General features: G+C 49.6%; 2 protein-coding genes across 3 annotated transcripts in view; one reads left to right on the top strand and one right to left on the bottom strand.

Moving 5' to 3' along the window:
• The window catches only part of LOC149360313 (uncharacterized), an 82,266-nt gene extending 65,744 nt beyond the window's left edge, over positions 1-16,522 (bottom strand). Inside the window, exon 1 of one of the 2 annotated variants that reach the window (XM_089572279.1) lies at positions 16,490-16,522. The gene's annotated coding sequence lies outside the window, so the exon portion shown is untranslated. Of the gene's footprint in view, positions 1-5,001; positions 5,359-16,489 lie in introns of those variants that run through there. The other variant, XM_089572278.1, reaches the window with a different exon arrangement.
• Positions 16,523-22,103: 5,581 nt separating this feature from the next.
• The window catches only part of LOC149360312 (26S proteasome non-ATPase regulatory subunit 6-like), a 32,940-nt gene continuing 30,310 nt past the window's right edge, over positions 22,104-24,733 (top strand). Inside the window, exon 1 of the mRNA XM_089569235.1 lies at positions 22,104-22,626. Coding sequence (XP_089425361.1) covers positions 22,317-22,626 — 310 coding nt within the window. The 5' untranslated portion in view covers positions 22,104-22,316. The remainder of the gene's footprint in view (positions 22,627-24,733) is intronic.

Raw genomic sequence — 24,733 nt, 5'->3', positions numbered from 1 at the left:
ACTGCCCAACTGTACATAGAGGGGGCCGGGCTTTGTCAAGCCGCAGTTATACGGCTTTTACCCGTCACCCCCTTTTCTCCTTGAGAGAGAAATAAAGACGATTTGATTTGATTTGATTTGACTGAATCCGTGCACTGCACGAAACACTGTTGGTGCCTATTATTACATTTACTGGTTTTTGGCTGTAGTTCATTGACCCGTTTGCAAAGCTGGCTGAGTCACTCGGGAGCACAGAAGACGCCTTCAACGCCAGCTCATTTCCCAATTTTCTTCATATTGTGCGAAATGCGATGCAAGTAGGGCATAACGGCTACCTTCTTTTTAGTGGTCCTGTCAGTCGTGGGTGCGGAACCATGGTGTTTTGATTTCTTGAGCATTGCTTCTGCGACAGAGGCCAAAAGCTTTGTAGGGTAACTAGCCTTTTTGCAATCCTATCATTTGCGCTGAAAAACTCGTTTAAGTTTCGTAATCACAAGACTTCATTAGCGCGTTTCTAAAAATTTCTTGGACTACATTTCCTTCTACCAGCTTAGACTGGGCTGAGTCAAACTGGACATTCGGTTTACTGCCCCTTGGCTAATAAGACCAGCAAAGGTGATCCATCTTGAAATGAAGACCCAATTTCAAGAATCTCAAAACTCCATTATTTGGCAGTTCATGTCTCAAAGTTAATGGTGTTATGCATTCTGAGAAAATGAACAATGCCTTCGAGAGTTCAACTTGAAAGGTACCCTGATTGCAATCAAGAAGCACAAGAAAGTCATCTACAAATCGAAAAATCTTTGTCACTTTCGTGCCCTCAACACTTTTTTGTTTGGTCGAGTTTAGCTAAATACAGGCTGCTTTTATCCTGAGTCATTGTCTTATCTAAATGGTCTTGCTCTACTTGTGGGTCATGGTCCCTGACAGGAAACTGTTTAAATACGTTGCACTGGTTTCTTCCGAAATAAAGTTGAAAGTTCAGCGCTTGTGTCCGTGTCGTCCTCGTTCATTCTTGTCCGTTGTCCTTTTGCGCTGGTTCTGCCGAGATCATGTACCAGGTTGTGTGTTCCTGGATTTATATCTTTCAATTGGAAAGCATTAATGGTTCATCGGCAACGAAACCCGGCGTCGGCGTCGACCAGCAGCAGTGGTCTCAAAAATCCTAGATGACGTCATCGAGCTATCAACGACAAATAAAGTCCCCCCCCCCCCCCTCCGAAATTAACCCCAGAAACTATATTGGAGCTGTCCACTACGCCGTCCCTTACAGGCTGCATGCGGGTTCTGGATGATGAGCTCACATCATGTACAGTTTAACATAAATGGTTGAGATATTAAAAAAATATCTAGCCCGCCCATGCCTCGCATCACGTTTTGCTTTGAGGTTATGTCTGAACACACTCTTAAAAGAAAAGTTAGTGAAAAGGTAGTAATTGCAAGAGCTAATAACTTTGACTTCGTTTTACTACGTTTTATCAGCTATTTAGTACCCTCTTCAAGGTATAGTTAGTAAAAGTAGCCCTTGCTACCTTTTTACTAATTATGGTCGCCAGTTACTACCTAGTTAGCAACCGTTCCTTTAACCCTAGAATAAAGTCAAATAATATAACTGAAACAGACTGTCGGGCCTATAAATTGGTTTCGTAATTAAACATTTCTGCAGGGGCATATGGTTAGGTAGACTAAGCTGTTTCTATAATCTCCACTCTATAATCAACGCTGATATCTTAGCTCAACCGGTAAGAACCACTAGCTCGTAAATGAGAGTCTGATTTACGGAGTATAGAACACTGAGAAAGATTTACCTGTGCACGCACAGTGCACGAGTGTGACTCTTTATGATTTGTGCTTTTCCTGCATTCTGAATCTTTGTGTGCGCACGGTAAGATTGTTGACCTCGCATAATTTGAACACGTAATGCGGGATAAGCTTACACCTAAGTGTGTGATTTACGGCCAGCACGCTCTGATAGCTTTGTCTAGATTCGGGAATTTGTCAAATTGACTATGAAGTTTTTTTTTTTATTTTCGAGTACGCATAAATTTGACAAGTCACGCCAGAACACCGTACGACGAATCTAGCAACATATGCGAGTTTCTATTCATTTTCTTAGTAAATACTACTAGATTCCCGTTACTAACTGCGAATAGCAGCCGTTACTAACTCAATGGGTTAGTAACTGTCACTAACCTTACCGTTACTAACTGCAGTTACTAACAGGGTACTAACATATGCGCAAGTGCCAGGGCCTGCAGCACGAAAACGCATGCAGTATAGCATCCGGGAAACAAGGTTTCATAAGTTTTCCCGCCACACAAGTCCTTTATGGAGAGGTCCGCTTTGGTACAGCCATTTCTATATAGGATGGCCTGCAGTGCACAACGGAACGAAAGGCGATAAACAAGGCGCAGCTATGCGCTGGCTCCCAGATGAGTATTATTTTCACGTTGCAGAGATACAGATACATTATGGGAACAGGAGTAGAAAAAGCAAGTAAACAAAATGAATTCACAGGTCTGCGATCCAGAGTTCTTGCAGCATTTCGAGTTTTTCGCGTGTGTCTATGGGCCATCATCGACCAAGTCCTCACCCTATTAGCCTGCGGGATGTTTGCATGCACAAGTGATGAACCTCTCGTCACAGATGAGCTAAGACTTTAAAGAAGAAAAAAATAACGGTTAGCATAGTTACATGCGCCGGCAAGGTCTTTCAGCATAACGAATTCGTGTGCGGTTTCTGCTAAACATCACCGTATACGAGAGGCATCGCGAAGCTCGTAAACTTCGCGGTGAAGTTTAACTAAATAAATTAATTGTTCCTCGGTGGTATGGATCCTAATGTGCCCCGCCGCGGTGGCTCAGTGGTTACAGCGCTCGGCTGCTGACCCGAAAGACGCGGGTTCGACCCCGGCCGCGGCGGCTAGAATTTCGATGAAGGCGAAATTCTAGAGGCCCGTGTACTGTGCGATGTCAGTGCACGTTAAAGAACCCTAGGTGGTCAAAATTTCCGGAGCCCTTCACTACGGCGTCTCTCATAGCCTGTGTTGCTTTGGGACGTTAAACCCCAATAAACGAAACGAGGATCCTAATGTAACACTGCTAAAGCGTTTGTGTTACATGTCGGCGGGCGAACGACTCAATTACGGTTCAATCAAAATCAGGCTCCTCGATAACCACCTCATTATCTACAGTTGCTGAAATATCGACCGCTAGAACCAGTCCCCAAGGGCGACCACAGCGCGCAAAAATAGCGAAAAAAAAGAAGAACCATTTCTGCTTGCGGCGCTCGACACCAAAGCAGCCTAACTAGCCAAACAACTTATTGCTGCTCCAACGACGTAGGTATACATGATAAACCGCGCGCAGCGGGCATACATAGCCGGGGGAAAAGCTGTCAATGAAGCAGAATTGAAACCAGTCTGAGAGAGCGCCAGTATTGCAGGTAACGGTTGTGCACTGAAATGATATGTTATGTGCCGACTGCTTTCTCTTAACCTGCAATTCGACTCCCAACCGTCGGCCTTATGTGCGCACATAACAGGGACTTAACACGCCCTAGCCACGCGTCTACCTCTCGGTGAGGAAATGATGGAAGGCTTTGGACGACGCGCGACCATACGGGTTCATTCTAAGTGCGCTAGGTTATTTAGCACGCAGACAGCGTTTTTAATTTACTGTGTCCCGTTAAACGACGCAAGGGCTTCGGAAAGTAACGACCATGTATCCAAATCGACACGCTTGCTTCTTAGGCAGCGGAACCCGTATCACGGAGGAATCTTTCCACAGATTTCGTTCTTCTCATTAATCACTGGTAGGCGCTCCCTGTGATGCTATAGGGCTGATATCTAGCAAGAAGTGTAAGTGACCAGCCTTGTTATGAAAAGCGAAGCTGACCTAAGACATAGAGGCAAAAAAAAAAAAGAACTTGGATAGAACCAGGTGGTCGAAATATCCGGAGCCCTTCACTAAGGCGTCCCTCATAGCCTCAGTTGCTTTGGGACGTTAAACCCCAATAAACTAAACCAAACCAAACCTAGAAACTGCTACGAAATACGGCCTCCCATTGCTTTATTTACTGACTCTCATTTTGGCATGTAGAGCGTTAAATATTTGCTTCAACGTAACGGGGTAAGGCATCTACATGTGCCAAAAATATTATCCGAGGGTGTATTTTGACAGGTCAACCAGCACTGATGTTAGAGGTGACAGTGACCAATGAAAATGGGGCAAACTAATGACTCGGGATAATATTAATTGATAGCAAGGTACGGCTCCCGAGTATTCTGACCATTACTTAAGGCCTAAACCGAAGTCAACATCATCGCCAGCCCAACGTCTTCACCTTAACGCAACCACTGTAACCGCGCGTTCCTTCGCCGTCCTTGCCTCATTAGAGGCAAGGACGGATTATCGAGATGGTGCGCTGACCGAAGAAGGACACTGCAGCGTATGCGCTGTTGAGATATCGGCGGGGATACAAACTAGTTGGCTTTCAAACAGCCCACCGGTAACTTATTCGCACCAAGTCGAACGCATCGCCAGTGTAAGATGCGCCAAAGGGTGCACACTTTCAGGACCGGCGACAGGGCCAAGCCAGAAGGCAGACGGTCCGTGCAGCGACTTAACTCTGTTCTGACCTATCCCTGCGATTTCGCCTATTGAAAGGAACAATAGAGGTTTCCGAATGGTTTGTGCTGTGTGTCGACCCGTGTCGAGCACAGCTCACAAAAGCCGTGTCATGATAAGCGGCCCACTGCTTTGGGAGATGTATAGTTCGCATATGTTGATAGATTTAGATCTTCCGAATCAACGGCCGTCAATGCCCTTCCTGTTTCCTTGCCGGAAACATCATAACTAAACGGGAGCAGAATCAGTTTTCTTGGTCGGTTCAAATTGCGCATGGTATTAATTAAGTGCGTCTCGAACCTCCATCTCTCGTTCACACTGTTAGCGCGGAGTTGCGCATTCTGCTCACATGTCATTCTGCAAGTTTAGAGCTGATCGAGCGAGAAGAACTCACCCGATGCTGTCGACGTTCTTTGCCGGCAAGCGAATTATCCCAGCAGGAGGGAGACGGATGTCAGCGGCGTCGCGCAGAGCGTGTACACAGACTCCGCACGCGTGCGTGCGTGTGTGCAGGTCCACCGGCGATCCTCGCAGCGCCGTCGTAGTCGCGCACGACCACAGCTCGAGAAACGCAACTGGCGGCGCTGCGTCTTTCGCCGTCCGTTGGAGCGGCCTCACTTGGTGGGGAGGAGGGCGACTGGCCAGCTGGCCGAGATAACGGTGTGCGAGGGGAAACGAAACGGCCTCTTGCGTCGCTGAGCGAGCGAAAGTGCGCGCCGTGGAACGCCGCCACGAACCCGTTGAGCAGTCCTGCATAGTAGGGTGTGGGAGGGGACGGGCCTGCCCTCTCTCACTAAAGCGGCAAGAACAGCAGGAATGACGGCGGAATGTTGGGCCGCGTTCCACGGGCGACTACATACTACGTACGAGCAGCTTCTGCCGCCCACGGCAACGATGTCTCGGTGGGGTCGGGAGGGGGACCCGCCTAGGCCCCCTCCCGTTTGAATTGCTCCCGGTCGTAACTGCGCATATTGTCTCGCGTATGCATCCTTGAGCGAATCCATTTTGTTTTTACTCTATGTAGGGCGTAGCTGGTGCACCCGTGCGCTAAAACGAGCAGCCTAATGTCGCGACGGCGCTACAGGTCTCTCGCTATGGCGCCGTTGTGATGCCTGACAGGAGGAAAGCTCAATACACAAGGTGAGTCCAGGATCTGGTGAGGCCGTTGCCGAGGGGCAAGGACGTCTACGCGGCATGGCCTCGTGACACTGATGAGACACTCCGCGAGGGATCTCCAGCTGTGTGGGTAGTTTACAGCACAAAACTGCAGAAGGAGCTGCTTGACGCAGTACCCAGTGAATACAAAGTTCGTGAAACGATGGAGAAGTATCGGTCCTTGAGGAATTATGCGAGGCAAGTTTTCCACAGCATCTGCAATAACCACACTTAGCTTTACTACAGTTGTCTGGTCAAATTTACTGTTTTAAAAACTCTAGGTGAGTATCTGTTTTGGTACACTTAACTTCTACAACAGGGAGAAACGAGGGTGAGTCAGGGAACAAACAATATTTAACGACATTATCGTCAAAATCAAGAAGTAATGGGCATGGGCCGTACATGTATTGCGAAAGAACGATAACCGATGGTCGTTAAGGGTAACGGTATGGATTCTAAGAGGAGGCAAGCGCACCAGGAGGAGGCAGAAACTTAGATGGGCAGATGGGATGAGGAAGTTTGCGGGAATAACTTACCGCAGCTGGTGCATGAAGAGGGTTAATTGGAGAGATATGGGCAGGCCTTTGTCCTGTAGTAGGCTGAGTCACGCTGATGATGATGGTGTTGTGCGTTATCCTTCCGTCGTCGGTGTTGTCTTCCCTTCCGAATCCATCCCAGCGAATCAGTGCGCCAACGTCGGAATATTTAGAGCAAAATAATTGGTTGACCTAAGCCAGCAGCATAGCACATTAATAAACGAGAGTTGATCGTCATTAGTGGCCGAGGGGTCCGGAATGGCAGAGGACACCGGGTTGTCTGCTGCTAACTAGCCACCGCTGCGGTAGCACGTTAAATTACGAGTATGCATAACCAATTGACCCTTACTGCCGCCTAACTTGCACGCCTTGCGTGGCGTCCGGAGACGCAGCCTTCGTGGGCGAGACTCGACAGACCCGCACGACCGGAGTCAGCCACGTTTAAACGTATTCCACTGTGGGCTTAATAAGCACTCCGTGCTTCAGATCACTGAGCACAAGTTCGCTCTCTCACAACCCCCTTCCCCACATGCACACTCGTGCCCAGAAAAACAAAACTCTGAATCATAGGCGTCCACGTTGGCCGCTGTTTTGAGGAACGATGGCGCTTTTAACGCGATACCGTTAAAAACCCAGTTACGCATTAAATCTGGCGTCGGCGTTGTGAGGGATAAATAGAGTGGCTCAGGCCACCACCCCCGGAGAAGCAGCCAAGGCGGGCAACCTAGGTCACGTGACCTAGGTTGTGGCGTCATCACAACCTACCCACCGGATTGAGAGTAAGCTAACCACCCTAGCAGGTGGCAGTTACACTAATGATTGTTCGCGAGAGGTTGCTCGGGAGAGGAACTTCTCCCCTCTAACGCGCTTGAACAACCCTCTAACGTGCAAACCTCTAACAAACCTGCAACAAACCTCTAACCATCTAACGCGCTTGAACAAACGGTTCGGGGGCTCTTAATTTCAGATTGGGCACAAGTCTGCAACATTTTCTTGCTTGTAAAGCTTGCCTATGCGTTGAAAGTGATGCACTGTGCAAGGAAGAAGGTGCAAGCGCTGCACAGACTATTCGCGACCTTTGTCTGGCGTTCTCTATTAGAGCTTATGTGTAGAGATAATTTGTTTGTTTCTCTTGAGTCTGGAGGACTTGGCATTTTCCACTCGTTTGTTTACCGGCTGGTTTCACGCTTTTTCTTCTTCATTAACTCGACCCCATCATCCACAGACACTTCGAGCACCCCTCCCGCAAAGAAACAACGCACCACAGACGCCACACCCCCTCCCGTACCCTCAGAAATAGACGCTAAATTAGCAGCACTCGAAGCCAAATTTGACCACAAACTAAAAGAGCTAGACGCACGCCTCGAGGCCAGATTCAATCACCTTGCCGCCACCCTCACCGAAAAACTTGAGCAGCGCATGGACGCTATGCTTACCAAGGTGATGGAGCTCTTGGAACATAATCTTAACCATCGCCTCACCCAACTTCAAACCCCCTCCACTCCCCCCATCCTTCCTCCGCAAGCACAAACCACCTATCCTCAGCCACACATACCAATTGACACCCGTCTTACTTCCATCCTCAATCCCCCTACCATCCAATATGGCGGGGGGGGGGAACACTAATTATCTACCCATTTTAACTTGGAACTGCCGCGGCTTCCGGGCAAAGCGCGCGCCTCTGCAACTTCTCCTTCCCACCATCACACCCACGCCCCACATACTACTTCTACAGGAGACTGCACACCGGGCAACCCTCCCCTGCTACACATCTACACACTCGGATACCACTAACACACCCAGGGCGTCCACACTCATCCACCGCAGCCTCACCTACAAAACTCATCACATCACGTCTGAGACGCCCTGCGTGACACAGAACTTATACATCACACAGATTCACTTCCTTCTATATTTATAGCAAACATATACCACCCCCCGTCCCTGCCGATGGCCCCGCTAGAATCACTTCTGCGAAAGCTACACCATCTAGCAGGGAAACATCCTCTACTCATCGGTGGGGACTTCAACAGTCAGCATACTGACTGGGGATACACAACCACGACACATCGAGGTCGCAGGCTCTGGCTGCTCTTGCAGAACCTCCAACTCACTGTGCACAACACGTTTCAGACGCCTACGAGGATCGGCAACAGTGTCAGCATGGACACCAGTCCGGACCTGACGCTGAGACGCTGTATCCGCGGCGTTACCTGGAACAGAACACAACATACACTGGGCAGTGATCATTACATTATACAAATCACTGTCCCGTACAAAGCACCCCGTCACGCAAATACAACACACAAACTCATTAACTGGGATGCCTTTCGCGCTGTACGCACCGCCCTCCCAGACACTCCCATCACAGACATCGACGAATGGGTGCAGTCACTCAAGCATGACGTTCACCACAACACGCGAGACATTCAAACTACAACCGAAACACCTACCCTTGACACTCGCCTAGCCCACCTCTGGGAGGCTTATCACAGCATCCTAGAACGCTGGAAAGGCAATAAACACAACAGAACGCTTAAGAAGAGGCTGGCCGCGCTGCAGACACAAATTCAACAGCACTCTGAGGAGCTCTGCCGATCCAACTGGGGACAGATATGTGACGGCATCGCCGGAAACCTGTCCAGCAAACGCGCATGGCAACTCCTCCGACACCTCATTGACCCCACGCGCACCAAATCAGCAACACAGCACCACGTGACACGCCTCACACATGAACACATTGACGATCCCGACACCCTTCTAGACACACTTCAAACCATGTACACATCTCCAGGCGGCCCTATACCTCTACCGCACTACACAGGACAAGCAAATCCAACACTCGACACCGACATCACGGAGACGGAAGTCAGAGCGGCCCTCCTGACTCTCCGCGCCAACTCCGCACCTGGTGCAGACCAGATCACAAACTCCAAGCTCCGTAATCTGGATGACCAATCGATCACCCACATTACGAAATACTTCAACCAGTGCTGGAGGGATTGTAACCTCCCGCAGTCCTGGTGCCACGCGAAGGTAATATTCATACCTAAACCCAACAAACCACTTACACTTCAAAACCTTCGCCCTATTTCGCTAACCTCATGCCTTGGGAAGCTCCTAGAGCATGTTGTATTAGCGAGACTCACAAGTCACATGGCGGACAACAATCTTTACCCGCATAGCATGGTAGGATTTCGCCCCCATCTATCCGCACAGGACGCTATGCTGCAACTCTCACACGACATTTTCGACCCGCTTCTTCCAGGTCACACCAAGGAAGTTTTAGCTTTGGATCTCTCCAAAGCTTTTGATCGCATTGAACATCAGGCGATCATGACTGCTCTATCCCCATTGAATGTGGGTGAGCGCAAGTATGCCTACATTCAAGCATTCCTCACCGACCGCACAGCTGAGATACACTTCGGCCCTCTGTCTTCCCCCTCCTACACTCTTCAGAGTATCGGCACCCCTCAAGGGTCCGTCCTTTCCCCTTTCTCTTTAACATTACCCTCATCCCCCTCGCCCGTAAATTGGCCACTATTCCCCACCTGAAGCATACTCTTTATGCCGACGATATCACCCTGTGGACCACTCACGGCAGTGACGGAGACATAGAGAACACCTTACAGGAAGCAGCCACCCTCACCCAAAATTACGCACGGACCATCGGACTGTCTTGCTCCCCAGAGAAGTCCGAACTCTTCCTCATCCGGCCTAAGAACCACCGCTGCCCCCGCTCCCCCATTGCCATTGAACTGAATGGTGACCCGGTACCTGAGGTTGGAACCCTCCGTGTATTGGGCCTGCACATCCAGAACGATGGCAAAAACAGCACCACCCTCAAGAAACTCAAGGAGGTTGTAGGCGCGATATCGCGCCTCATCCGCAGGGTTTCGGGACGTCATAGAGGCATGAAGGAGCGCGACCTATGTCGCCTCATTCATGCCTTTGTCCTCAGCCGTGTGCTGTACACTACACCATACTTACACCTATCCAAACATGACATAAACGCTTTGGATGCTTTGATTCGCAAGGCATTCAAGGTAGCACTTCACCTTCCCCTCAACACACCCACAGACAGATTACTAGGCCTGGGCCTCCACAATACGATCGGGGAACTGGTGGAGGCCCACCGACAGGCCCAATACATCAGGCTCACACAAACCTCCACAGGTCGGTATATCCTGGACACCCTCGGAATCAAAATACCGGCCAACGACCCAACCCTCCTCGCCATCCCACGAACCCTTCACCGAGAGCTCCTCATCAGGCCGCTCCCGAGGAATATGCACCCGTCCCACCATGAGCAGCGCCGCAGAGCCCGTGCGAAGGCACTCCATCGAGCGTATGGCCCCCAGCCGGACACCGTATGGGTGGACGCTGCCTGCACGGGTGATGAAGCGACAGCAGCTGTGGTGGACTCCTCTTTATCCGCCCTCCTCACACTACCTCTCCCTCCAGACACGTCCCCAGAGGCTACAGAGGAAGCCGCCATTGCCCTTGCTATAACCTGCACGGAAGCCCGGTACATTTTAAGCGATTCTAAAACTGCGATTCTAAATTTTGCTCGAGGCCGAGTCCATGTCCCTGCTTTTGGCATACTGGACTCGCCCGATGCCCCCCCGCCCCGCCAAGTGGAGCTGATATGGGTGCCCGCGCACTCCGGGAATCCCGGAAACGAGGCCGCCAACCTTTCAGCCCGAGGTTCTTTAAACCGGGCTCAGGCAATATTGAGAGGGTGTTGGCTCAGGCGGCCTCTGATCGGGGATTCACGAAGGAGCGCGTGCACTCATTCAGTGAGCTTACACAGGCGCACAGAGCCTTACGCCAGCTCTACCCCCCGCCCCACCCCTCCCTAGATAACAAACACGCAACACTCTGGCGCAGACTACAGACACACACACTCCCTTCACCACTTACACTAGCCCATTATCATCCCTCCTTCCCCACTCCGGCATGCACTCTATGCCCAGAACCCTTCGCCTCTTCCCTCCACATCATTTCCCTCTGCCCGGCGGACCCTCCCCCGCGGGACCTAGAGAACCTCAAGACCTGGGAGGACTGGGAGACCCTGCTGCGCTCGGAGGACCCGGCCGTGCAGACCATCGCCACCGGCCGTGCTGCCAGTGTTATGGACCTTCGGAACATAAACACTTGAGTGCAGTGGGGTCGTGCGGGGACCCTGGGGCGTGCCCCGAATTCCTCTGTAAATACAGTTTTCTCTCTCTCTCTCTTCTTCAAAGCTGCAAGCCATTTCTTTCTGCTAGCGCGCGGTACTTATGAGGCGACTGAGTTGCACTGGTCATGGCCGTGAAGCAGCTTTGTGGAGTTTCCTGAAGGAGGTTGCTGGTACCATTGATTTCCTGGCTGTTCGCTTCTAGTCGCAATATTTATTCGGCCGGTCAAGAAGGCAGATCCCAAAAGGACTAACAGAGTCTCTATTCCCTGTGCCCGTGTGTCGGCAGCACTATACCTTGGTTTTATGAATACTTGTGTATTGAAGCGAGTTCAGCGAATGTATATCAATCAGCTGCAAAAAAAAAAAATAGGTACAGTCTAAGGCCCACACTTAGACTGTACCCGTCAAGGCCTGGCTTCGCGCCAAGGGAACTTTTTTGCCATGGTCGGTGAACTGCCGTCTGCGCGGTCAACCATAAACGATCGATCACTGCTTGGTGCGGCCGGTGCGGCGTCTTATGATAACCGAAATAATTGTTTTCTAAAAACTTCAAATTGGAACGATGCGCTTGTCCAGAATTTCTGGGTATGGTACCCCTCCAGGCACTCATTCGTGGTAACAGTGCGTTAGAAACGCCTGAATTAAAGGCTCCAGCTCTTGGTTAGCAATTATTGGTTATGTGCGAAACAGGTCTATCTACCAGTATTTAATTGGTCTGCAAACGCGTCAGTACTGGTAAGATGGAAAACTTCGTTGCTTACTGCTCAATGATACAATGTGGACAGCCTCCGGGCATGGGGAACGCAACGGATTCGCGCACCGCCGCATCCACGTCGCCGGAACGACGGTGGGAAGCGGGCGTTTCGAACTGACACCATAGAGAAACATTCTCTATGCTGACGTTGCGAGTGTGGATATTGAAGGTCCCTCGAGCAGAGCCGCCAGTGAGTCATTAAGCCTTGGCCAGCCCAAACGGCAATGAAGTCAGGGAAGAAGCGTCGACGCGCTATTTCCTCACCCAAGGCGACGACCCTTCTGCCTTCGGAGTTAGGCTGATCAACGGCATTATCGAAAACGTAAAAAAGAACCCGACAGTACTGCTGAAACAGTGACGTCCGCGGTGGCCGTATTTGCTTCGTGCCCTCGGCATTCCCCAACATAACGGTCACGTTTCCAGGTGGTGGCGTTTTTCGCGCGTTTTAGAACAGCTGCTTTGTATCAACGATAAAAGATTGAGATGGCGAACGTTTCAAGCTCAAAACTGTCTTTGGACCACACGTTATGCTTTACAGCCGCTTAGTGAAATGGCACCCTTAACGACCAACGGACCTTGAAACGCTAGGACAACGTTTGTCTACGTATCATAGAAATTTACACCTTGACGTGTGCCTGAAATAATTCACAGAGGGTTGAAAAGCAAATTAACGCTTTAGACTGAAGGCATTTGGCGGGGTATGTGCATGCGTCAGATGACGAAGGCGGGAAGGTGGTTGAAAGAAACTTCGTGTAATGTAGTACATTGCACCGCAGCGGTCACGTGTGTGTTTTTAAAGAAGGTGCCTAAAGAGGAAACGCTAAAAGCCTCAATTAAGGCACGCCTGTCCACATACGGACAATTCTTGAAGAGAACAGCGGTATATTGATTAGGCATCGGCACCGACAGCAATGCTGACTGATTCTCCTCCGAGTGGTCCAGGAAGTGGGGGCTAAATCGCCGGACCTTTGCAATCAGTCTACCATTAGCCTCCAACCGGGGTCTCCAGCTATCACAGGGAACGCATCTTCATTCGCGACTGAATCACTCACAGCGCGGTGGCCTCGATTAGCAAAGCTTGAAACAGGACTTCCAGGCATGACACACTTATTCAGTTTGAGTCCACGATGTGGTAATCATGTCTGTCGCGCGCGCCGGGTCACCCGAGGATAAAACCAGCTGATGGCTCGCACTCTACCCAGCTTCTGAGAACTCATTCCTGCGCTTTTTTCAGTCCGCTTCTCGGCGAGTCGAGAATAATCGGGAGGACGTCGACTCCGAGCTCGCTACGGAGTACATAACGCCCGAGTCATTTGGTGAATCATGCATGGGCGAAGCAGCGCGAGCAGCCTACGAAAGAGCGTCCTGCACACGCCTCGTGGCGTTTGCTTTCTCTGGCCGAGATGAAAACGGGAGGAGGAAGAGTGCGTTGATGCGCTCTGCGAGCGGCAGCAGCCTCGCCCCGACGCGCGGCCGCCCAAGCGCCGGGGCGCGTCGCTTAGCGGGGCTTCTGCAGCTACTCCTAATGCGGCGACCACGCAATGGGGTCGCGCGGGGTCAGTGTCGCCTCGGCCGCCTTTCGGATGGCAGCACCGCCCGGAAGGTGGCGGCTCCCGCCAAACACGAGCCGTCACGAACGAAGAAGACTCCCCGTTGGAACGCAACAGCCGCAGCGCCGGCGTGCGCAGTGAAACCTCGGAGTAATGCGGCGTGTCGCGGGCGAGAAACTCCGAAACTGTCGCCCAGCTCGTGCGGAGCACCCTTTCCCGTTCTCGTTTAGTAGGCCAGCACAGTGCAACCGCGGGTTCCCCGAAAGAAACGCAGCGCTTTGCAGTTTTTAACTGCAGTGGTTGCTTAGACGTTTCGCGGTGCCAGTTTATGCAGAGTTGTCGGCCGCGTCGGGTGAATTTCGATGTAGGTGAAATTCTAGAGGCCCGTGTACTGTGCGATGTCAGTGCACGTTGAAGAACCCCAGGTGGTCGAAATTTCCGGAGCCCTTCACTACAGCGTCCCTCATATCCTGAGTCGCTTTAGGACGTTAAACCCAAATAAAACTAAAACTAAAGAACAAGAGTCAGTTGTAGTTTCTTACCCGCCGCGGTGGCTCAGTGGTAAGGCACTCGTCTACCGAGCCGGAGTACACGGGTTCGAACCCGACCGCGGCAACTGCGTTTTGATGGAGGCGGAACTCAAGAGGCGCCCGTGTGCTGCGCGATGTCAGTGCACGTTAAAAATCCCGAGGTGGTCGAAATTATTCCGGAGACCTCCACTGCGGCACCTCTTTCTCTCTTTCTTCTTTCACTCTTACCTTCCTGCCTTCCGTTACGGCGCGGTTCAGGTGTCCGCCGAGTTGTGTGTGACAGATACTGCGCCATTTCATTTCCTCAGAAACCAATTTAACCAATTTAGTTCTAGTTTCGAGCCTAGTGTGTCACATCGCCTTGCTGAGAAGTCGGAGTTGCCGACGGTAGTGCAGCCGTTGAGAGATTGTGTGCCACGAAAGTGGAGTGAAAATCGTGCTCGCACATCAAAGTGTATACTGGACCATACGGTGAAGCGCGTATCAGCAACTTTGGGTGACATGTACACTGCGAGTGAAATTTGATGTACTCACTGAGAGGGACAGTTCGCTATTAATGACGACAACGGCCCGCAAACAACGATGCTTACTTGTCGCCTGGGTTACACTTTGTAACTAAGCATGAATTTCCGCGTGTGCCATTGAAAAAAAAAAAAAGATTTTTGAACAAAACACAACACTAACTTCGTCGAATCTTGTAATAACATAAAATCGGCGGAACATATTTCTATTGGATTAATGGGCCTATCTATGGCTATCATTTTTCACCCCCATCTGCCCTATCATCGTTGAACCTGTGACGCGCGGCATATAACCTGTGGTACAGAGTGTAAAATGTCAATAAAATTACTTTCTGCTCGCTGAACTACATTATAATTACTAATTTACTTTTAGAAGTCTTTTCTAAAATATTTACCCACAGCAAGGTGAAAGCATTGACTACCAGTTAGTTATACAAGAGGTCTACCGAACGGTAAGTTCACGCAAAAGCAAACTCTAATAGCCAAAACAGCTAAAATCTCATAATCATCATCACGAGCCCAATTACGTCCACTACAGGACAAATGTCTTTCTAGTTCCCTCCAATTAACCCTGTCCGGAGCCTAGCCGCGGCCACTTGAAGGTAACAGTTCTTGCCAGTGTCCACAATTCGCAGAAGACAAACATGTTCTGTCGCAGAAGCATACCATTTTCAAAGAAAAGAGGCTTGCCTTAGCCGCTCTTATCTCTCGCTATAAAGGCAAAATCAAAGTGCTTTGCGAGAAGGTGTAGGTTATTGAGTTAGTGGTTGGCCGAGACATAGTTCGCGCATTTCGAAATAAACCCTTCAGTTGTAATGGCGCTCTCTGTTCGCGAGGTACAGTCTTTGTCAAAAGTAACCAGGCTCCATGTTTTGCTTCTCATTCGTATAACAGAGCCCTCACGGCTTCCTTAAAGATAAAAAAAATCACTGAAGGTGAGAACAGGGGTTCTTCTTATCATCCAGAGATTTCGAGCTTGAGGGCTGGCATAATAGCTTTAATATACGACTGAGAAGAAAAAAGTGCAGCCTGGTTACTATTGACAAAGATTGCACTTTGTCCTTGTTCATTTTCGCCTTGTTTATCATTCAAAGCAACACGAAAGCTGCCATAAACGTAGAGAAAGCACGTAAACGCTTCACTCAGGTCATTCACAGATAATTAGGAGCGTCGCCAGTCATCAAAGGCTTCGAGAAGAATGATATCCACAGTATCACGGAATTATCAGCTCGACAGCAATCCGCAATGTTCCGTATCTTTGCATACCGGGTATTTCACCTGACAATAAGAGCACCAAAAGCAAGAACAAATTACGGGTTCAACACGATTAGATACCAAATGACTACATTTCTGAATGAAAACAGAAATTTTCATGACCTCCTCTATCAATGCAGAAGTCGAAAAATATACAAAAGAAAAGTGATTGCACTGTTGACTGCATGACTTTCCGGTACATCCTGTAACATACTGTAAATTGATTGCAGTTAACATGATTATATATATATATTTTTCCTTTTATACCTCCTTATAATCCAACAGCATGCATCTCAACATTGCTTTACTTTTTTTTAACATGCCAACGAGTGTCACGGTGACCGCTACATTTATTGTATTTGTTTCTTTTGTGTGTATATGCTGAATGCAGTTTGCTTACCCCAGGGAGGAAGGCCCTCGTCAGGCACCACGCCTTTTGGCCTCCTTCCTGAAGTGTATGCAGAGACACTTCAAATAAATATACTTTTCAATTCAATTCAATTCAATTCAAAGATGTTCTGCAATTTTCAAAAATAAGCTTTTTTTAGCTAATTGAGCGCTTTTTTCGGCATAGCATTTTCAGCGGTGTGGCGTATCAAAATGCAGCTCAGAACTGCTGGCTAGTAAGTAGACTGGTTAACCAACATTTAATACTTAGGCGTGTAGCCTACCGTAATTAATATCCATATCAGTTTCTAGAATTTCGGAAATGCGGTTACCCTCCGCGCTGCGGCCCAACAAATTTGGCTGTTGCTTTGGTGTTGCTTTGCCTCCAAGCTTCTCGAAAAAGCATGTACTACGTAGTTTGGCGCGATGTAGCCAGAATTTGTTGGGCCACAGCGCCGAGGATAACTGCGTTTTCGAAATTCTAAAAACAGATATGGATATTACTTACGGTGGGCTACACGCATAAATAAAGAGCCTAACAGTAATAGTTAAAAAGTTAACTATTCAATATTAGTTGACCAGCATGCTAGTTAGCACGCATTTCCTGTATTCTTATGCGCTACACCGGTGACACTGCTATGCGACAAAAAGCGCTGTTGTAACTCAAAAAGCCCAGGTGAAGCAGCCGGCATAGGGAGTGCCGGAAAAAAGTGTGTTGGAAGTGCGTTGGAAGAGAGCTTACTCCTTCTTTAATCCTTTCTGCTTAGAGTGTTGCTGGAAGCGAATGACAGCGAGCGCCTGCACAGCAGCCTGCACTAGAGCCTTGGATGCAGGGCACCACTCACGTTCGCCTATGTATGAATAAAAAAGTTTCAAAGCATTAATTTGTCATCTAAAATATTGGTGCAACTAAACATAATACCACCCCGCCTTCCGCCACGGTTTCTTTTAGAGCGCAGCTCTTTGGCGTCCGTTCCTGGGTTTCGCGTCGGCGTCGGCCTCGTAACCAGCTCCGCCCCCCTTTCATCCCCCCAGCGCTAGCAGCGACCGACTGATACCGCTGGATGCCGCTGACGCCGCTAGAGAGTCAAGATAACGTGACTGCATAGAACACAGAAAGAGGAGGAAAGGGTCCCCCCCCCCCCCCCCCCCTGTTCTTGTGTGGCGGATAGGGTGCTCTTCAGTTGCCGACGCGCCGGTTGCCGACGCGCAGTCGTCGACGCGCCGACGATTACGTTACTTTACGTTCTGTGATAGCGCATACATGTGTTGCTCGATTTCTTTGCCTCAATCTATCGAAAAGGTGAAACAGCTTATTTGCTGCGCTCAAATTTCGCATTAGGAAGTAATGTAATCGTCGGTTTCTTTTTCTCTATACCTCCTTTCACTCCCTCCTATCTCCCTTCATCATGGCGTGGTTGAGGTGCCCACTGAGGAGTGAGACTCTAAGTGCGCCTTTCATTTAATCAAAACTAATTTTCATTTTTGCCGTCCAGCCGCACCCACCGGGGAGCGGATTTAATCCCAAAACTTCATGCTCGAAAGTCACGATAACTGAGCTGCGAACGGGCTGTTTTGAAGGGCCATATGTCAGGCGTATTATGATAAAGAATGCTATAAAATAAAAATAAAAATTAGTTTCGAGAAAATAAAAAGCCCACTAAGTGTCTCACTTTTCGGTATACACGCCAACCGCGAATCTGTGACCCGCGACAGCTCAATCGCGACCAGAGGGCAGGTACGAAGGAGGGAGTGCCGGAGCCCTCCACTTTTCGGAGCCCCCGGAGCCCTCGCTTTTTTCTTTCACTCCCACCTTCCCCTTTTCTTCACTGCACAGCTGATGTGTCCACCAAGAACTGAAGCAGTTACCACGCCTTTCATTTCCTAATAGCCAATCATTTTAACAAATCAATCGTACTCGCTAACCACCCGTGTTCCTTTATGAGGAACGCTATGATAGAATTTGAATCTGAGATAATCAGAGGCACAGCAGTTTTGCGATTTTTGAGCTATGAATGGCATAGTAACACACTCACTTTTCGGTGGACACCTTAACCGCGCCGTGAAGGAAGGGAGGGAGGGAGGGAGGTGAGAAAGAAAGAAAGAAAGAAAGAAAGGAAAGAAAGAAAGAAAGAAAGAAAGGAAGGAAGGAAGACAGAAAGAAAGAAAGAAAGAAAGAAAGAGAGAAAGAAAGAAAGAAAGAAAGAAGGACAGAAAGGAAGAAAGAAAGAAAGAAGGAAAGAAAGAAAGAAAGAAAGAAAGAAAGAAAGAAAGAAAGAAAGAAAGAAAGAAAGAAAGAAAGAAAGAAAGAAAGAAAGAAAGAAAGAAAGAAAGAAAGAAAGAAAGAAAGAAAGAAAGAAAGAAACGGGTGCCATAGTCGAGGTCTCCGGAATAATATCGACCCCATGGGGATCTTTAAGGTGCGCTGACATCGCGCAGCGCATAGGCGTCTTTCGCGTTTCGCCTCCATCGAAACGCGCCCGCAGTGCCGCGTTCGGCGCCACAGTAACTACCACACACGCAGTTCACGCGTCACCCAAGGCATGACAAAAGGGATGAGAGAGGGAGGGGAAAAAGTGATAGAAAAATGGGTGCAGTACTGGAGGGCTGAGAAATATTTTCAGCTAACGGGATGGATGGATGGATGGAAAACTTTATTAAGCAAGTGAGTTTGGACCGTACAAGATCTCAGGGCCACCGCACAGCCCTCACATTACGCGCATGTGTCCAGGCCACGTAGGGCCATGGCACTGGCACCCCGGTTCACACAGCGAAGTTGCGCGTCCGGGTCCTGCGACGCAAGGAGGGCCTCCCATTCCTCCCATGTACCGATGGCGGGCTGTCCCTGCGGGGGAGGATTGGCAGGGCAGCCGAAGAGGATGTGGTCTAGGGTGGCGTGCGGTTCTCCGCAGAGAGTGCACTCTGGGGAAACATGGCGGAAGTGGGATAGAAGCTGAGGGGTAGGAAGAGTTCGGGTCTGGAGTCGCCTCCAGAGGATTTGTTGGGAGTGGGATAGGCGGGGGTGGGGAGGGGGATAGAGTCGACGGGCAAGGCGTGCTTGTTGAGTTAGTTCTGAGAACGTGTGTGCCCGCTCCCTCGAGAAATCCCGGCTGGGGTCGCCATTTGCCCGGCAAATAAGTCCTCGGGCTATGTTATCGGCGGCCTCATTTCCGGGATTGCCAGAGTGAGCCGGCACCCACACGAGCTCAATACGCCTATCGGGATTTAGGGTGCACATTCTCAATATCTGCCACGCGGGGGGATGGACGCGTCCGCGGGCGAAGTTAAGAATGGCTGTTTTGGAATCGCTTAGTATATAAGCCGCATTGGTTTGGGCAATGGCTATTGCTATAGCTGCTCCCTCTGCTTCTTCCGGGGTACAAGGTGGGTCTATGAAATGGGTAAATGGGGGGGCTGCTGGATGATAAGCCACAGCTACTGAACGGTCTGTACCACACGCGGCGTCCACCCAGCGCACATCCTCTAAAGTGCCATATTCTTTATGGAGAGCTTTGGCTCGCGCGACTCGGCGGGATTGATGGTATTAAAGGTGGACATTCTTAGGAAGGGGTTTCAGGATAAGCGCGGAGTGTATGGCGCGAGGGAGAGAGATGAAGTCTGTCGTGTGTGCCGCTATGCGAATTCCCAGAGAATCCAGTATATATCGTCCAGTTTCCGTGCCAGCCAGACGAAGGTACTGTGTGTATACAGCGATGTGCATCTATAAGTTCTTGTATAGTGTTGCGCATTCCTAATTTTAAGAGTCTGTCCGTGCTAGTGCTCTTTGGTAGGTTTAGCGCTGCTTTGGTAGCCATGCGGATAAGAGCATTGATCTTGTCTTTATCCGAACAGGAGAGGTTTAGGTAAGGAGTGGCGTAAAGAATGCGGCTAAGCACGAACGCATGCAGCACCTTGAGATTATCTGCTTCGTCTAGACCGGCTCGTGAATGTGAAACCCTTCTAAGAAGATGGATGACGGTGTAGGTGGACTGTTTTAGTGCTTTCAGTGTAAGGTTGTTTTTCCCCGTGTCCTGTAAATGCAGGCCAAGAATGCGGAGGGTAGGTGTTTGCGGTATGGGAGTGTCATGCAGGTAGATAGCGATGGGGGAGGTAGGGACGCGCCGCGGGCGGATTATGAGGAGTGCTGACTTTGTGGGGGAGCATTCAAGCCCAATGTTTGCCGCGTGAGTAGCGATAGTTGTAGCGGCTTCCTGAAGGGTCGATTCGGGTTTAAACATGCGCGTTGCAGAGCACAAGCGCGGATTCAGCGTTTCGCAACGCCGGGGGGCAAGCCACTTAACTGTTACGATGTTTTCGGTTTCATCAGTGGAGCTCTCTGTCAGAAGCTTTCAGCTGTGCAATTCAACAGAAGTCGTGCCGCCTGGATAACGCGAAATTTCAGAAACATGGTGGACAGCGCAGGCTCCACGACCGTGTTATTTCAGCAAAACGTTGAGTTGGGTAAGTTTGCGAAGATTTATAGCGGCAAGACAGAGCAAAAAAAAAATTTAAAGACTGACCGGAAGAACGGAAGGCATAGAACAGCGTTTGTTCAGTGGTTGCTTTCTCTGAGTTCATCATTTTATTTTTGACGTATTTCAGCACTGTGCACGCTATTTTCGGGTCGTCGCGCGCCTGGCACACAGGTTAGAAACTCTCTCATCGCGCCCGACCTTTTCTCTCCTCAGTGCGCACTCTCCGGGACAGCCAGAGTGAGAGCGATCGATGTTCAGATGTGTCAGAGAGAGACGCTTCCCGGTTCGGACCCGATTGCGGCGGCCGCGTATCGATGGAGGTGAAACGCAAAAGGCGCCCGTGTGCTGTGCGACGTCAGTGCACGTTAAAGATCACCAGGTGGTCAAAATTATTCCGGAGCCCTTCACTACGGCACCTCTTTCTCTCTTTCTAATTTCGCTCCCTCCTTTATGCCTTCCCTTACGGAGCGGCTCGGGCATTCACCGGGATAAGTGAGACGGTTACTACCTCATTTCCTTTCCTCAAAAACCAATTTTGATTTTTTTTTTCACCCAGAGCAGACTTTCACCATATCGTCAACATTTGTCCTGATCTCCAGCCTCCCTCCGAAAGGGCACTCACCGACAAAGAGCGACGGGAGATCGTGGTGTCCAGCTCAGGCCCGGCTTCAGAAAAGCACCTCGTGGGCAGGGTTCTAAGAGTCGCCGAGAGCCACAGACCTCCCGGTCTCTTTACGCAATATCGAGCAGACCCATCAACAGGCTTTAATCATAATGCTCAAGAATCAATAAATGTTTTCACCGTCAACACCAACCGTACCTTTTACAGCGTCGATCAGCTCTCTCCCCCACCCCAACCCCACCAGGGAAGAATGGGAGACGGTAAATTGGTAAATTGGTTTTTGAGGAAAGGAAATGACGCAGTATCTGTCTCACATATCTCGGCGGACACCTGAACCGCGCCGTAAGGGAAGGGAGGAAGGTAGGAGCGAAATAAGAAAGAGAGAAAGAGGTGCCGTAGTGGAGGTCTCCGAAATAATTTCGACCACCTGGGGATCTTTGACGTGCACTGACATCGCACGGCACACGGGCGCATCTTGCGTTTCGCCTCCATCGAAACGCGGCCGCCGCGGTCGGGTTCGAACCCGGGTACTCCTGCTCGGTAGACGGGCGCCTTACCCTGCTTGGCTGCTCCGACCTTCAGGCCCAAAAGGCTTTGGTCAAGAGGGCTAACTGGACGCTTCTACCAATGGGGTACCGAAATAAGGACTCCACCCACTGCGGCGCTCTTTAAAAGAGCCTCACCTCTTTTATTAAGTAAATGCTTTTCATCATCACCGTCGGCGAACAAAAGTGTCCCTGAGAATGTACAATCGAACAAACCCTCTCGGCGTCTGCGCGTGCCAAGACACGCGCAGCGGTTCCATTGGTCCGCGGCACGCGCCATCTGCTGGGGATCAGAAGACGACGACGAGCGACCAGAGCGCCGTAGATTCCCTTTGTTCGAGTGTGTGTCAACGGGCCTGCTTCGTGATGCCGCTGGAGAATCTTGAAGAGGAGAGCCTGCCGAAGAATCCCGACCTCGAATTGGCGCAGATGAAATTTGTGCTCGTCCGCCATGAACCGCACAACGACAAGCTCAAGCAGGACCTGATGACGGCCATCACGGAGCACAGTAAGCGAGGCTGGTTCAAGCTGGCGCGGTTCTTCTTCTTAGCAGGGTTGTTGGTTCTTAGCACGTAGTTTCTTCAACATATATCTACAAAGATGTAGCTTCGCGCCGAGTTTTGTGATTAGCTTAGAAGCCTAACAACGGCGCGTCGGCAGTCCCTGATGTCCAGTACTACATTCAAGTCCAGCATTCTATGAAAAAAATTTGGAATATTCGGCTATTGTAAGATACTGGTATGGAAAAATTCAAGGTAATAGTAGTCGATTCTTCCGATATATAGCAAAATCTTTCTTTTAAAGTTTTTCCGCCACTCGCATTGAGTAGTTAAGACTACAATAAAGAAACAACGGGGAGTGTTTTCGGCGACAGCCAAAATGTCACCAGCAACAAATTCAACCCTGCCGAGTGGATATTTGTGGATATATTTACTGTTATAGTGAAATCTTACATTGTGTGAAAAAATTGCGTTCACAAACTTACCGTTGGAAAATAATTTCGTCTAAAACAGCTGAGTGTGGTTGTCCAGCTCTATGTTTCGTGCTGAGGTGACTTTCCACTGTGCCGAAATCTTTACAGATATCAGAGTTCCGTGATATGTAATAACCTACAAGTACATTGGCTCCCTGAGGCACACATGGCTGCTACTTTTCTTTATTCTACTTTTGGCTGGTTCTGGAAGCCCGGTCTGACTGCGGTCGGCAACGCGCGATGACGTCACGAGCTCATAGTTCTTTCTTGTGATTCAGGTCGTTTCATGAAACAAAAATTCAGGGGGCACTTTGAATGTCTAAAGTGCGCAGAGGCGAAAGCGTTTTCCGCACCACTTTGACTGCTTCCGTGGCACTGGTGGTGCCACATGTAATTGAGTACTAATTACTAAGTGATGACAAATCACTAATTAATGGTTAATTACTGATTAATGCCTGATTGCTAATTAACTGCTAATTAATGACTCTTAAGCTTCGCTTTTAGGAGTGGAACGCGACAGCGTGTTGTAGCGCTGTCAGGGAGTCCACGGAACGCCACCACCCGTTCGGCGCGATGCCTTGCCGTTAAGGCAAATGTTTTTGAGGAAAGGAAATAGCGCAGTAATTCTGTGTCATCTCGGTGGACACCTTAACCGCACCGTAGAGGAAGGAAGGAAGTGGGAGTGAAAGAAGAAAGACAAAGATGGCCCGTAATGACGAAAATGAAAATTGTATTTGAGGAAAGGAAATTACTCAGTAACTGTCTCGCATATCTCGGTGGACACCCGTGAAAATTCAGGGAGGGGGGGGGGGGCACTTTTTTTTACCTAAAGTGGGGTCACTGATGTGTGGTGAAGATGTAAAGCTTCGCCTCTAAAAGTGGAACGCGACAGCGTCTTGCAACGCTGCCACGGAGTCCATAGAACGCCATCGCTCATTCGGTTGTACGCCTCGCTCGTCGGTAAATTGGTTTTTGAGGGAAGGAAATGTATCTGTCTCTCATATCTCGGTGGACACCTACACCTCGCCGGAAGGGAAGGGAGGAGGATGGCAGTGAGCGAAGACACCGTATTCACTAGACGCGCTTTTGTTCATTCCAAACCATCGAGCTGACATGGCTGAGTTCAATAAAGAAAAAAAAGCTGACATGGCTGAGTGAATAGCATGCTCGTCTCGCACTCCGAACACCGGGGTTCGATTCCCGAGCTCGACCAATTTCCTACTCGGCTTTATTTATTTATATGGCCTGACTAGAAAAGTTAATTAGGCTAATTGGGTAATTGCGCAATTAACTGAGCTCAGTCCCACTTACTTGGAGCATCACTATATGATCCCTTCAATTGGTCGCATGGTTACTAACCAAAGTACAATTGGCCCAGTTTGAAATTGGCGCACTGTGACGTCACGACCGTTTCGACCAACTGAAAAGCGTGACATTTCTGTCGACAACTGCTGCTTACAACGATGAGACATTAAAGGCTTTCGCCTTAAAATGCTTACCAGTGCACTGTCTAATCTTCGTAAGCACGTTGAAGCTACCAGTATGCGATAGTTTTGCCACACTTTCTCGCTTCCCGAACAAGCCACAAGCTTAACGCGGTCTCATCGTCGTTTCAAATTTCTCTGCGAGTTCACATACTCAG

The sequence above is a fragment of the Amblyomma mixtum genome, chromosome 2 (genome assembly GCF_055824585.1).
Source record: "Amblyomma mixtum isolate Tamu chromosome 2, ASM5582458v1, whole genome shotgun sequence".
In the NCBI taxonomy this organism is placed as follows: domain Eukaryota; kingdom Metazoa; phylum Arthropoda; class Arachnida; order Ixodida; family Ixodidae; genus Amblyomma; species Amblyomma mixtum.
This window is presented reverse-complemented; position numbering and strand designations above follow the sequence as displayed.